This window comes from Schistocerca cancellata, chromosome 4 (assembly GCF_023864275.1).
Source record: "Schistocerca cancellata isolate TAMUIC-IGC-003103 chromosome 4, iqSchCanc2.1, whole genome shotgun sequence".
NCBI classification, from domain to species: domain Eukaryota; kingdom Metazoa; phylum Arthropoda; class Insecta; order Orthoptera; family Acrididae; genus Schistocerca; species Schistocerca cancellata.
In genome coordinates this window covers 215,443,721-215,458,687 of record NC_064629.1, presented here as the reverse complement: position 1 = coordinate 215,458,687, position 14,967 = coordinate 215,443,721, and the positions used below count along the sequence as shown (strand labels likewise).

The 14,967-nt window shown below is 36.6% G+C and overlaps 1 protein-coding gene across 2 annotated transcripts in view; it reads left to right on the top strand.

Annotated features, from left to right (window-relative positions):
* The first annotated feature begins 1,130 nt into the window (after positions 1-1,130).
* The window catches only part of LOC126184975 (uncharacterized), a 62,949-nt gene continuing 49,112 nt past the window's right edge, over positions 1,131-14,967 (top strand). For both annotated transcript variants that reach the window (XM_049927674.1, XM_049927675.1), the window contains exon 1: positions 1,131-2,436. In XM_049927674.1, coding sequence (XP_049783631.1) covers positions 1,990-2,406 — 417 coding nt within the window. In that variant the 5' untranslated portion in view covers positions 1,131-1,989 and the 3' untranslated portion in view covers positions 2,407-2,436. The remainder of the gene's footprint in view (positions 2,437-14,967) is intronic.

Genomic DNA, 14,967 nt, shown 5'->3' with positions numbered 1-14,967 from the left:
GTCATTGTTCCAGCACCCCATTCGGTTTCAACGTGTTTTTATTTTATTTATGAAAAAAGTCAAAACGGTGGTCGGCAAGTACACTTTCGCAGCTTCTAGAACTACAAAAACAGCAACCTATTACTGTTTTTTTTATGCAGTCTTGTGTGTGTGTGTGTGTGTGTGTGTGTGTGTGCAGACCAGTGACATATCCCACGAAGGAATAAATAAATAATCTTAATGCATGTAACCAAAAATGCGAGTCGTATAAACTTCGTAATTTGTGAGACCAAGAATTGTATAAATTGTGGATTATATGCAGGAAAGAGCTCTAGAGTGTGATGTGGCAGCTGTTACTAAAAATTAGTTATTCGAAACGCCTATATCAACAATTACAACAAGATTATAAAATCTTGGAAGAGTGGCGTGTATGCAGATGATATTTACATGCCGGGTGTTGTTTAGTTTGCCATTGCAGACAGCATTTTCGTCTCTGAGTGCTATTTCTTTTATATATGTGTTTGTTAAGAATAAGTTGATTTGTACTTAAAGGTGATTTTCGGTTGATTTCTCGCTTACATCGGGAAATGCCGTCTGCTAGCACATAGTTGTTTTTCTGCGTTAGAAACTGATAATTTTGGTGTATAGTACTGCAGAAAAACTATAAATCAGACGAAAATTATGAGTGTTTAACGCAGAAAACAACGATGTGCTAACAGACGGCATTTCCCGATGTAAACGAGAAATCAACCAAAAATCACCTTAAATACAAATTAACTTATTCTTAACGAAATGATGATGTTTTACCTCAATAAAGCGGAACACGTCTAGTGAAAAAAAAAATCACGCATTTTTCAAGTTGCAACGACAGAACAAAAATACCGTCAAGAATAGTAATAATAATACGAAGAAGAAGAAGAATATGCAATATAGATGACAAAAAATTTCTTTGTAAGTTGTCAGTGCTTCGAAATTTCATTTTTAGGAAGCTAAATGACAATAATAAACAATTATTGGAATTTTAACTTCACTTAAAAGGAATACTTTTTGGGTTGGCAACGCTGGCTATTAGCGTGCAATATCTTTGGTAATGAAGCTTGTAATCGATTTTGTTGTGTGAGGGATTAGATTTAGAAGGTGGGAGGTGGAAGGTAGTGACAGTAGTGGTGGATTGAGTTGTCATGAATCTCAATCATTCATTGTTGTTTTTTTTGCGGGAAAACTGAAGTGTTGTGGTCTGGCTAAAGTTCTGTTGCTGGGATTGGAAAAATCTTTTGCCAAATTTATGTTTATCGGTGGAACATGTTAAATTATCCAAGAAGATATGAAAAGTCAAATGGTTTTCCCGGCGAAGTTAGATTTCAACTTTAAACGACTCCAAACACTTGCAAACATAATTATATAAACAGTGCTGCATTGTCTGCAAATGAATCTCTGCATTCGCTGGCTCTCGTAATTTCGAAGGTAAAGACGCAAAATAGACACCACTGGACGAGGTGAAAATGCGTTACGGCTTCCAATAGCAGGAGCATTTGTTACAAGAAACGTGCCCAGTTTGAAATAGAGAACTGGTGACTTTCGTCAGGCATGAATCATACAACCTCAGGTATGTTCCACAGTAAAAAAGCAACTAAAATATAAAGGCTGGAAAATTATTTGTTTGAATAGAAGTAAGAGGATGGTTCCTTAAGAAGGCTCGTACCAGATTCTCTCTCCTCGTCATTGTCAGATGTAAACTGCCTTCATTTCTCATTTTTAAAGTGGTGGCGCATAAAATTAAAAATCGACCCGAGATAAATGATGATCATAATGTTGATATTGTTGCTCTTAGCAAGTATGATTGATTGCAACATTTTTATGTGAATGCAATTATCTGTATTGTACTTTCGGATACACGCGTAGTTGAAGTACCCATAATTTTAGGTGCAAAGTGTTCGAATAAGCCAGGCCATAATAATTAATTGTTGATATATTCTGGCAATTTCAAAGTACGCAGCACTATTGGAAAAAATGTCAAATGATTCTAAAGAAAACCAGCTCCATGTAGGGGAGACGACACAGTGCCATGGTCACCCTGAGGAGATTCCTCGTACAACAAATGGTAGTAGTGAAGATGTGAATGCCATTGCTGCCTCAGAAGAGCCAGACAAGTTTGCACATATTGAACCCAGCTCAGATGATAAAAAGCAGAGTAATTTAGCACAAGATTTTGAACAAAATGTTCCATTAAATGTCTCCTGTAATAAATTTTCACCCCCAGTGGAAAATTCAAATGTGTCTAAAATCACAGAAACTAGTCTTCCACATGACTGGGATGAAACTGCAACAGAACAGTTGGTTGACAGCATATTATTGGAAGCAGTGGGTGTGCCATCTCCCGTGTCACCACTGTCAAGCAATGACAATGACAATGACGACGGCCTTTGAACATTCGGTTATGGAATTTGAATCATACGGGTGAGTCACAACATTGTGGCATGTTTTAAGTTCTGATTCTTTGTAGTGTGTGCTTGAATTAAAAGTAGATCAGAGACACACAGAAGTTTCATTGTTGAATTTATCATCTCATACATAGTAGTTTCTGTTTATTTTTATTTAGGCTTACTTGGGGGTGGGACTAAAATGTATAAATGAGTAAAAAAATAGAGGATGTTTATGAATAAGTTATGCAGGAGTATTGTGAAAAGGCTAAATAACTTACAGAAATGTTCGAAACAGCACTAAACGCACTGTATCGTAAAGTTTTAATTCTGCCTTCCTGATGTTCCCACTAGGTTACATGTGTAATTGGGTTACTGCAACAGTCATCATGGAGTCATATAAGGCTGTGGAGCATGTGCTGTGTTTATGGTTTCATCAATCTAAATCCACTAGGCCTACTAGATTTCAGAGATATTTCAGGACTAAACACCACAAGCCACCATCTCAAAGACAAACTGTTATTAATTGGTACAATTATTTCACTAAAACTGGCCATGTATTGCACAGGAAGCCGGTCAGTCAGTCAGCAGTATCTGATGCAGCAATTGAACAAGGTTGGCAGTCTTAAATTTGTAGTCCAGGTAAACGGAGACATACCAGCTTAGAATAGAATATGCCTAGAGTTACAGTGTGGAAGGTATTCAAATACTACAAATTGGAACTGTTACTTATCTCTGTAGGAATGTCCTGACTTGGACTGGACAGTGCAGAACAATGTTAATACAATCACGTGATTTAACCTCAATAGACTGCTGTGTATGGGGTTTCGTTAAAGGCAGTGTTTGTTCCTCTATTTCTGGGAAATGTTAGTGAGGTGTGACAACAAATAACACACAGTTGTCACCATACACAGAGATTTGCTTGATAGGATTTGGCATGAAACTAATTACAAATAGGACATTTGTCTCACTACAAAAGGTAGTAACACTAAAATTTGTAAATAAAACTGGAATATGTTTTGCATTCGGTGCTGTATTGAACATTTCTGTAAGTTATTTACCTTTTTCATAGATAAATGTTACTATAGTACAACTAATTTATAAACACCCTGTATCAAACGTACCATACTAGAAATGTTATGTGGTGTGAGGATACAGACACAAGTTATCAGAATGTTGGTACATTTGCATTTAGTGTGTGGTAGTGTCTTGTCTTGAAATCTTAGTAGTGGTGACATATAGCTGTAGTGTAGCTCAGGATCTTATTTAGTTGGAGGATGAAAATTTGATTGACAGTTGGTGAAACCAATGAATGTGAATACAACATAAAGGTTGTCGTCAGAAATTGATTTGTGTCATTGCCTAAAGTTTACATTTGTCACATATTTAACATATTTTTTGTTATAAATAAATAAAACTGCAAAATAGAAAAAGTGGATTAACTGAAAGGTTAGATACTGCTTAGACAACTTGCATATGTACTATCAACTTTCAAGCTAGCTTAGACCTTTGCCTTAGCTACAGATCAATATGCCATGAAATCAAAGATTCTGTATTAACATTTGTTGGCTTTGCCAACCCACAAATTGTCGCTTTCCAACCTGACCTGGGTCTCAGGCTATCAACAGATCAGTTTGTTGCCACAGCCTACATTCCAAACCTAATATAAATGCAGATGACATATTGTCAGTGTTCTGTTCTTTTTTGCACACACATATCTTTGTGCACTGCGTCATTATGTTACTGAATGGAGTGAACCTTTTTGATATCAGTAGATTCAGTTGAGCTGAAAAGCCATATTACATAATAGACAAATTACCAAAATGTATTTTGTTGTGCTTTAGGTATGTAAACTATGAAAAATAGTAAGGGGGTGGGTGAGAGACTACATAACTGTTAGTTCTGCAGAAATTTTTCATCTGTTAAAATTTAGATATGTCACAATTAAAGAAAGACCTGTTGGGCAGTTCTGCATAATTGAGTGCTGTTGGGGGGAAATTGCTACCAGAATAATATTCTGGGCTCTTATGAGGCTGTACACATTGCATCACCATATCCACGTGGTTAAGTTGGCACAAGTTAATGAAAGTGGGTAAATGAAGTGCTGTAAATATTCTTCTCAGGTCAGTGATTATGAAGAGAATCTTGCTGCAGTCAGAAACTATTTGAAGAAAACCAGTATATCATATCACCAGTGAGAAAAGTCCATAAGCTGATCTGAATTTGTGGTTAACACAAGCCTGCAGGATCTTAATCTTGTTAGAAAAATCAGTTATTTGTGGGTATCACACTTGAAGATATTTACACAACCTTATGTACATCATCAAATGAATTCTCAAAGACAGTTTTACTGAATGCCAGGGAATAATTTTAAAAGACTGTTCTGATGCAATAGGCTTGAAAGTTCTTGACTGTATTCCTTTTAACCCTGATTTTGACCTATGGGACATTATTTTTTCTCAGGATATTGTGCCCTAATCTCCCTTCTGCTGCAACCAAAGACTGTACTTTAAAAAGGCACATTTTTAAGCATGAAGATGTGTTGTCCTGGCTGAATAAATGTTCTCAACTGCCAGTGGTTTTGAATGCTGAAGAGAAGCATTGAATGAAGTGAATATGATTTTGACAAAGAGAAATAAATGTGACATTATTGTGGAACTGTACTAGCATCCTTTAAAGAGCAGAGGGGAAGCACTGTGAATGCTTGTGAATAATAATGTGTACTGTGGCTGCAACTATTAAATCAGTCTAGTTTAGAGTTTATGCACACAAAAATGTTCAAATGTGTGTGAAATCTTATGGGACTTACCTGCTAAGGTCATCAGTCCCTAAGCTTACACACTACTTAACCTAAATTATCCTAAGTACAAACCCACACACCCATACCTGAGGGAGGACTCGAACATCTGCCGGGACCAGTCACACAGTCCATGACTGCAGCACCTTAGACCGCTCGGCTAATCCTGTGCGGCTATGCACACAAATAAAACATTTTGCAATCAGTACAGTTTTGGTATTACTACATTTGATATAAGAAGAGACTAACAAGCATTCAGTCCTCTTATGATTTTAGTTTTTGATCAATACTAAAATCATAGTGGGCGTGAATGCTTGGACTTCACGTAAGTTTGAAAGTAATATGGTCCAAATTCTCATAAAAATAACTGGGTTTGGATTACATGTTTTCCCTAAATCACTTTAAGCAAATGCTAGATTGGTGTGTTTGAAAAGCGGATGCCTTGTTGTTGTTGTTTTTTCCAAACATGTGCTCCACCTCTGAGTATCTTATTGCTGATGGGACACACAGATCCAAATTGTCTGTCTCCTACAGTTCTTCAAACACAAAATAAGAACACAAATGCTGTAGGCGCACAGTTGTAGTAACAGTAATTTTACTCATCTGTGGACCGCTTATACAAGAATGTTTGACATGAGCTTGTTGAAATTGTATGGACCCATTGCCATTGTCGGTTTGGCCTACTGGCAAAACTGTATCACATGTATTGATGGAGTACAGCAGGATAAACCAGGGTGTACAATATCACTGGTCAGCTTTGACTAATAATGCTGTACCAAGGTGCAACACGAAAGATTTCAAAGTAGCAACCACTACTCGCAAACATTTCCATGGCACCCAACTATAAACATGAAGTATAAAAATCATGCAAATACTTAATAATAAACAAACTAATGTGACAGCTGTAAGAAATTGAATTTGTGGTGGGGGAGATACTGTTGTGGAATGTAACTGCAAAATCACATTAGTACTGAAATATATAAATGCAGCAACAAAACGAGTTACAGGGAAAACATCAAAAGATAATAAAACACAATATTGACAACCTGAGTTGACCTTTATAGCTCAGCTGGAAAGGCCAATATCAATACAAAAAAATGTTTAAAAAAAGTTGTGCTGCACAACTGTTGAAAATTGCAAAATCTAACAAAACTCTGTATTGACAACCTGTGATGACCCACATAGCTCAGTTTTAAAGACCGATACGTACACAAAAATCAAAAGCAACATCTCACAAAAAAAAAAAAAAAAAAAAAAAAGCTAAAGGCATGACAGATACACAAAGTGAAAAATCATGAAAACTAATGTAAGACAGTATGGACAACAGCAGTCAATCTGTCCATGGTACCACAAAATCAAAACTTCTTCATATAAATAACACTTTAAAACCTGACTCTACCCCATGCAGGTGAAATACACTAAATGATACCTTTACCGATCTCAATCCAAAGTAATCGCCAACTGTTAACAACACAACCAAAAAGTTCATAGAAAATTATGCTAAAACTAATTTGTATATACATGAAACAATTAATGCAGATACCATACATACTAAATAGAAAAAAAACCATGCAAAATACCTACCAACTCAGATGATGCACCAAACTAGCTGTCTTGTGATAGCAAAAACAATATTTCATCAACACAATCTCATAACCAGGAAGCCTAGAATTCTCAGACCAGGAACTCTTTCATACAGAACACCATCCACCATCTCCACCACCACATATACTGGTTCATGGTCCAAAATGCAGCAACTTTGGTCATTCTCATACCTTCTGCACAAACTTAATGCTTTGTGTGCTTGGTAATTCATACAAATAAGTCTAGGAATTTAGTCATGCTCAACATGCTGTCCCCCATTGTGACATACTGGGACCGACTTAGCAACTTTGTTATCCCAACTATAATTAACACAACACAAAATTTAATTTCCAAAAATGAAACTATTTGCCATAACTGCCACAGACTCTCCCATTATCACTATCATCACAAACAGCACTCAGTGAGCCTAATATCCGTAAAAAAACAATTTAGAAACATAAATGTCCCACACTAGAGCCCACCACCACATATTCCAACACACACTCTGCAAACATGCTATACCACCATGACACACAATGTAGCACAGATCAAAGCAGACAAGTGGTATTGTATGCTCAATTTGACCCTATCCTACCAATATAGACCTGACTACTCATAGATAAGCTCATATACTGCAGACAGCCTGCCTACAAGACATACCAGGTGTTAGTGATGGGATGGCAAGATTGTACTCCATGGGGACTCAAACCCAGCTATTACAACAGTAATAAAATGAGACTTCATTGGTTCCACTAATATAATTTAACAAAAAAATACAAATACAAAAAAGGATAATGGAATGTAGTAGAATTAAGTCGGGTGATGCTGAGGGAATTAGATTAGAAAATCAGACACTTAAAGTAGTAAAGGAGTTTTGCTATTTGGGGAGCAAAATAACTGATGATGGTCGAAGTAGAGAGGATATAAAATGTCGACTGGCAATGGCAAGGAAAGCATTTCTGAAGAAGAGAAATTTGTTAATGTCGAGTATAGATGTAAGTGCCAAGAAGTCGTTTCTGAAAGTATTTGTATAGAGTGTAGCCATGTATGGAAGTGAAGCATGGACAATAAATAGTTTGAACAGGAAGAGAATAGAAACTTTCAAAATGTGGTGCTACAGAAGAATGCTGAAGATTAGATGGGTAGATCACATAATTAATGAGGAGGTATTGAATAGAATTGGGGAGAAGAGGAGTTTGTGGCACAACTTGACAAGAAGAAGGGACTGGTTGGTAGGACATGTTCTGAGGCATCAAGGGATCACAAATTTAGCATTGGAGGGCAGTGTGGAGGGTAAAAATCGTAGAGGGAGACCAATAGATGAATACATTAAGCAGATTCAGAAGGATGTAGGTTGCAGTAAGTACTGGGAGATGAAGAAGCTTGCACAGGATAGAGTAGCATGGAGAGGTGCATCAAACCAGTCTCAGGACTGAAGACCACAACAACAACAAAATGGCTATTATACAGCCTGTCACTGAAATGTGCATTCTTAAAGGGACACTGCCTCCTCATCTGAGCAATTGATTCAGTGTAGTATGAATTAAATATACATGATATTTGTTTTAATTTGGAAAATTGGTGAAAATGTAGACAAGGACAGAATTTGATGCCTCTTACAATTTTTAAACTTTTTTGTAGTTACAGTGATTTTTGATTACGTTGTATGTCTCCCTTAGGTCAAATACTATAATTTTATTAACTATGAATATTAAACATTACAGTACAGATTCATCTATCACAGTATTCTCCTTGATATTACATAGCAAAACAGGTATTGAGGAGAGAAATACATGTAACATTTGTAGGGGACTATGCACCACAGTTTTTTTGGGTAATGTAATGTGATGGATCAGTTCTATGTTGATAATGCATTTGTTGTATTTACACCTGCATGTAAGAGTGCTGTGAATTCGTAAGGATATGCTAGCTGATTACAGTGCATATTTTGTTACTATTTATCCTCTCATAACTGATGAAAGGGCTCAACTTAGGATATTAAAGATGGTGATAGATGTACATAGACACCTGAAGGATGTCTTATTGCCATTGTTTCTATATCAGCTCCAAGCAGTTCACAAGAAAAGATACACAAGCTGCAGAGATTCATGTGTCAACAAGGAAAACAGAATCTGAGTGCCAGCTCTCCTGTTCTTTCTGATTAGGTGAAAATAATGAAATCTTGCAGCAGTATGTAGATGTTACAATCAAAAAGTCATAGCAGTAAGTGAAGCATGGAAAAAATTCTTCTATCATAGCATAATATGGTTAAAACTTGTTTGGAATAGAATAATTCAAGCTTATCATATGTCCCTATGCTGCTACAGGAGTATTGTAAAAGGGAAATCAAAAAATCTTTTGACAAATTAACCTCATTTGTTTCTTTCAAATCGTCTATAAAATTTTGGAATTGGTTGTCATGTAATTGTTCATATGACACCATCTTCGTACACCTGTGGCTGCACTATAAACTTTCATTATTCACACTAATCTTATTTTGGATCAAACTAAATTTTCAGCAGTTGTAATCATAAAATCAACATACATACATTATCTTTATGATCTCATGTTGCGAATTCATGCATTTAATAGCTTCATAAAAAAAGAGGCCCACTGTTTATGAATATTCTATTCTGTGGAAAAAGGGGAAGCAATCAAGATAGTTTTGAAACAAAATATGAAAGAATTAAAAAAAATAAGTCAACCGAAGTGTTTATTACTGGGTGATTAGAATGGACTAGTTTCCATTCTTCCACTTTGGATTAAAGAAAAACCACAATGTCAAGGCTCTTTCTTAAAGTGATTTATACTGTTTTGGCATAGGTCACACTCAAATACTTTTGAAAGCTTCCATTTTTTGGTTGTCATTTTCTGTTGTGGAGAGTTACCTCTGTGTTTGCACTACAAGATAAACAAGGGTACTAAAACAATTTGGCATTAATTTTGTTTAGGTAACATTTTGTAACTTTGTGTCTGGACAGAATGTGACTTAGTGACTCCAAAATGTAGATTACAGCGATCTTACATGAATGGATGTGGTGATGGAGTTTTGAGTTGTACGCACTCGTAGACGTCACATATTTTGGAGTTAAAATAAATTGAAATTGGTTATTATGTAGTTTAGTTTCTACTAATTTCAGATATATTACAGAAACAACTAACGTAGTATCCTGGATATTGGCATATACGAAGATTTATTAATTTCTACAAAGTTACTAGAGAGGATGATACCGAGTGTAAGATGCCATAAAAGAAGAGTTCATCCAGCTTTTTTGTTAGTTTGCTTCAGGTGTATTGTCAGAAAATAAGAAATTATTTCACCAATGTGCCAGTTAAAATGCCATGATATGCACTTTCAAATTAAAAGTTACCAGATAAATGGAAAAAATAATTCAGCTGGCAATTATAAAAGATATAATGCCTCATGTTATAATTTAATCTGTGTTTCATCAAATAGAAAGGAAAAAAAAAAGGTTTGCAAATACATGGGATGCCAGTGAATTTCATTTGCTGTGCATTCCATTTACCTGTTCACGGTGTGAGCTTTGATGTCAACATCAAACTATAGGTCCACTTAAAACTGACTGGATAAGCCAGTGCAAAGATTGGACACAGACAAGGCTTATTGTTTCTGGTATTGCCATGTCTAGTAAAGCATACAGTGTTGAAACTGACGTTTGGGTAGAAAACTGCTTAACTATTCAAGAAACCTTTAAACCGGGTGCCCCCATGCTACTAAAGTGATGCCACAGCAGGTGGTGTGATAGCTGATACAGCAATGGCACTGTGTGCTGCTGTTTCCACATTCAACTGTCAAAATTTTAGTTGCACCATTTTTAATGTGCTGTCAGGTCAGGTTATTTGGACAGACAATGTTGTCATTCAGGTTATGGCATTAAAATTGAGCTGCAAATCCAGTGAAGAAGAAGAAGCTAGATTTTGAAGTGGGTGTTGTGTAGTTATGTCAGAGGCATCAAACACACTTATGATTGAAGTAACACTCGTAAACAAAACTCCATTCGCAGACTGCTTTTAGATAACAAAAGTAAACTTTAGAATACTTGCTGAGTGGTGTATCAACCCCTATTAAGAAATCTGATACATTAGATATATCATACTAGTGTTGAGTGAAACTACTGGTGGTTACCAGTCTCCAGTATGTATACCACATTCCCAAAAGTACAGTTTTAATGTTCTTGTGCTGTGTTGGATGCTCATTTGAAAGCTAATATTTTCACTCATGGATCCCACATTAGTTAAATAAGACAAATATTGAAGCGATTTTATTCTGAAGTTTGGAGCTATGCTTTGTGCAAATGCAATAAGACACTAATATATTTTATGAATGGATATTCATGTTCCTTTATTGAAAGCTGCAGTCAAGCTGAAATTATACTATCACCAGAAAACTTGTTAATCTCTGTCTAAAATTCACTTGGCAGATGTTAAGGTGCATTTTTATGTTGCCTGTCCTAGAATGTAAATTACTGCCATTAATATTCACCATTTGTAGAGTTAAGTAAGCTGCTGCGAAACTACAAATCACATGTAACTAATTGCTCAGTAACACTTGCTTACTCCACACATCTTATTCATGCATGGAATTGTAGAAATATCATATACCTTCATGATATAACCATTTTGTTCATGTAACTGCCATGGTAAAACCTCTGTCAGTAAACCTGAACAGAGAAAGGTAATATCATGTTCCTGTTAAAATACACACAATGTTGTCATGGAAATAGGCACATAGTATCTAAAGTAAAAACACACACGTCAGAGCTTCTTGGCACTCACCGTAAAGAACAAAATCATACTGCATATCATTTTGTTGTTATGGCAGTGCACTTACTATACAGCATAAAATGATCAATTCTTTGTGTTGACAAAGTACAGCAAGAGGCATGCTGCTAGCTTTGTTACCAGTAGGTTTGACCAGCACAGTATTCTGCAGATACTTTATGAACTCAAATGGGATTTCCTTCATGGAAGATGACACTCTTTTCATGAGGTCCTGCAGTGGAAATTTAGAGAACCGGCATTTGAGGCAGACATAAGAATGTTTCTACTAGTGACTATACATTTTGTGTAAGGAACACAAAGATAAGATACGAGAAATTAGGGCTCATATGGAGGGTTTTAAGACAGTTATTTTACCCCTTGCTCTATTTGAAAGTGGAACAACGAAGGAAATGACTAAGTAGTGGTATGTGGCACTGTACAGTGGCTTGCAGAGTATGTATGTAGATGTAGTGACATTATTTCCACCCAGCTGTTGCAAACTCACACTTGTATTTTAAAGGGAATGGAGATAACTTGTTTCTAAATACGCACAAAGCGACAAGTTCTTTTAGTAGCATTTATTTTGTTTACCACTCTACATTTGCTACATGATTTTTCAGAAATCAATCCTTCTGGGTGCCACATGGACCTGCAGACCCATCACACCTATAAAATTTTAAAACCTTACCCCATTTATTAATTTAGGCATTGTGAATAAACTGTATGATTGTTGCTAACGATTATCTTTTAGACATTTTTGGGTACTGTGAAACACAGAAACTGAAAAATTTCTAATATGAAAACCAGAATACGGGAATGTGCTTCAAAATTTAGGCACGAGGTGGCAGTGAAATGAGGTTAATCAGTGGTAGAGGAACATAAGTAGATGTCAAAGTGACTTCAACTTTAGTGGCATGGCTAAAAGAGGCATCATCTGAATGATGCCACAGGAATCTGAGTGTTTTCACATGCAACTGCTATTATACCACTAAAGTGGCAGCAATTTTCTTACATGTGGAAACTCAGGCTCAAGTAAGAAATTGTTTACCAGTGCTTCTGTTTATAAGGTTATTGATTTGTTTCATGATTGCTGTTACATAAATAAAAAATATAAATAAAGATGATGTGTGAAGTTTGCATTTTTATTCATTTGTCTGTCTGTGTACAGTAGGGTAATACTCACTGATTACCTATTAACTTGTGGGACAATGTTAATAGTGTAATTGCCTCCTCAAACCTCCCAAGGATTGTTTTTATTTTTTGTTTCAATATTTGGTAGTTCATAATTTTGGTACTACATGTTTATGAATCAGTCATTTAATTTAATCTCTTATTACAGGAGTTTCACTGTACTCTTAATTTAGTCTAGAATTATTTGAGTTAGTATCCTCTTATTTGCTACTCAATATTTGTATGTGGTGGAGGATAAAAGGGAATTGATTGCTGTTCAGAAAAAACAAGATGATGGGCTGACTGGTAGACAGATATTAGGCTGCTGTGGTGTTGAGGCACCCGAGGCTAAGACTGTGGCACCTCCGGTGTGATCTGCAATGTATATTGTCAATGCACATTCTGACATTTATGATGTATGCAGTTTTTCCTTGTGGATGAATGACAAACATTCGCAAGATTCACAAATCTTGGTGCAGAAGACAAATGACCGTACTGGATGCATGGCTGTCCCCTTAAACCTTAGCAACACATATGAGGTACTCCCCATTGCTGAAAGAACATCTGAGCCAGCATGGGGTGCCTCACTTTTTGGGACTGGAAGGTCCAGACAGTCGGAGATTGTCAGTATGCTGGTCATTTCAAGCTTCATTGTGATGTGGCTAATGGAGTCCTGTAGGAAAATAACTGCCTGGTCCAGAAGGAAAGCCAGTGTGCCCTATGTGTAGTTTTGTCAGAGATGCAAAGGAAGCTTTGCTAGCAACTACTGAATGCTCTAGGTACAGGCAGCTGTCAGTTGTAACTTAAGTTTACAAATAATGCAGGTCCGTAAGTTATGAATCTACCCTTGATTTCATTAACTGGTTGGCTGAATTAATAGAAAAAAATGTTAATAAGATACTAGCTGACTGCCATAGTTTCCATGGTAAATGAGCAGAACTAGTCTCATTTGTTAATAATAAAAATACCTAGTAGCACTATGAGTAGAAAACTGCCTAAAATCTGAAGTGAGAATCAGGGCAATCTTAAACTCAGATTGGAATATATTTCGCAAGGATGGGCTGGACATAAATGGTGGGAACATCCTTATTATTGTACTAGCTGAGTATCTGGTGTTGCCCAGGTATGTATTTATTCCAGTTTTTTATTAGCCCATCCCCTCCCACCTCTGTCCGTCCCCCTGGCCTCCTCCAACCCCCTCTGTCCAACCCTTCCTCCTCCTCCTCCTCCTCCTCCTCCTCCTCCTCCTCCTCCTCCTCCTCCTCCCCCCCCCCCCTCCCTCCTCCTCATCCCTTCCTCCTGCAACTAGCCTGTCCATGCCTTGCTCCCCCCCCCCCCCCTCTCTCTACCAATCCAATCCTTTTCAATGATATAATTTTGCAGGTGCATCCAATTGCATATATGGCTGTTATCTGTGAAATGTGTTATGAATTTAGTCAATTAGTAAGAAGTTAATAAGTTAAAACATAATGTGAAAGTTTTAGTGCATGAACAGCGAAAATGTAGTAAGTGATTAACTTTTTTTCTTTCATAATTTTGTGGGGGTTGTAATGAGAAAAAGTTTTGTAAAGGTTTGCAATAATGTGTAAAGTTTTTTGCAAGTAAATGGTTTCATTCTCTGATAATGAATGAATGAAGTATGGATATTCATGCATCGTGGGCTGCACTGATTTTTCGCCCCCCACCTCTTTGATAGGAGGGAGGTTCTTACCTCACAGCAATTCTTTCCAAACAGTTAGTGATATGTATGTGAGTTTGGTCAAAATTGGTAGAGTGGCTTAGGAGATGTGAAAGATGCATATGTCCACATATCCTTATAATATGTATGTATACAGTGAGATAATTAGTCAATTGCAAATGCATATAATCTGAGTGAAGGTAAACGTGAAATTTGGCTCAAATATGGTAATCAAATGTTGCTGTAGACAACCTGCCTCAGGAACTGTAGTGACAGCACTTAGAGGAGGGAACTGAGAACCATAAAGCTGTTATAGCACCAGTAATTACAGATATACTGTAATTTTAACAGTGGCTGGAAAATATTTTAACTTAGCAAGTTCCACAAGAAAACAAGTTACCTGAACAGTCAACATGAAACAGTGATATTTGAGGTGGAGTATCTGTGGATAAAATTAGTTTTATGCAAGATTGTTTAGGCATTTACATGTCAGGCAGGGTTCTACAGCATGCGAAAGACTCGTGATTCAGTAGCCATGTTAGGAAGTTGCTCCAAAG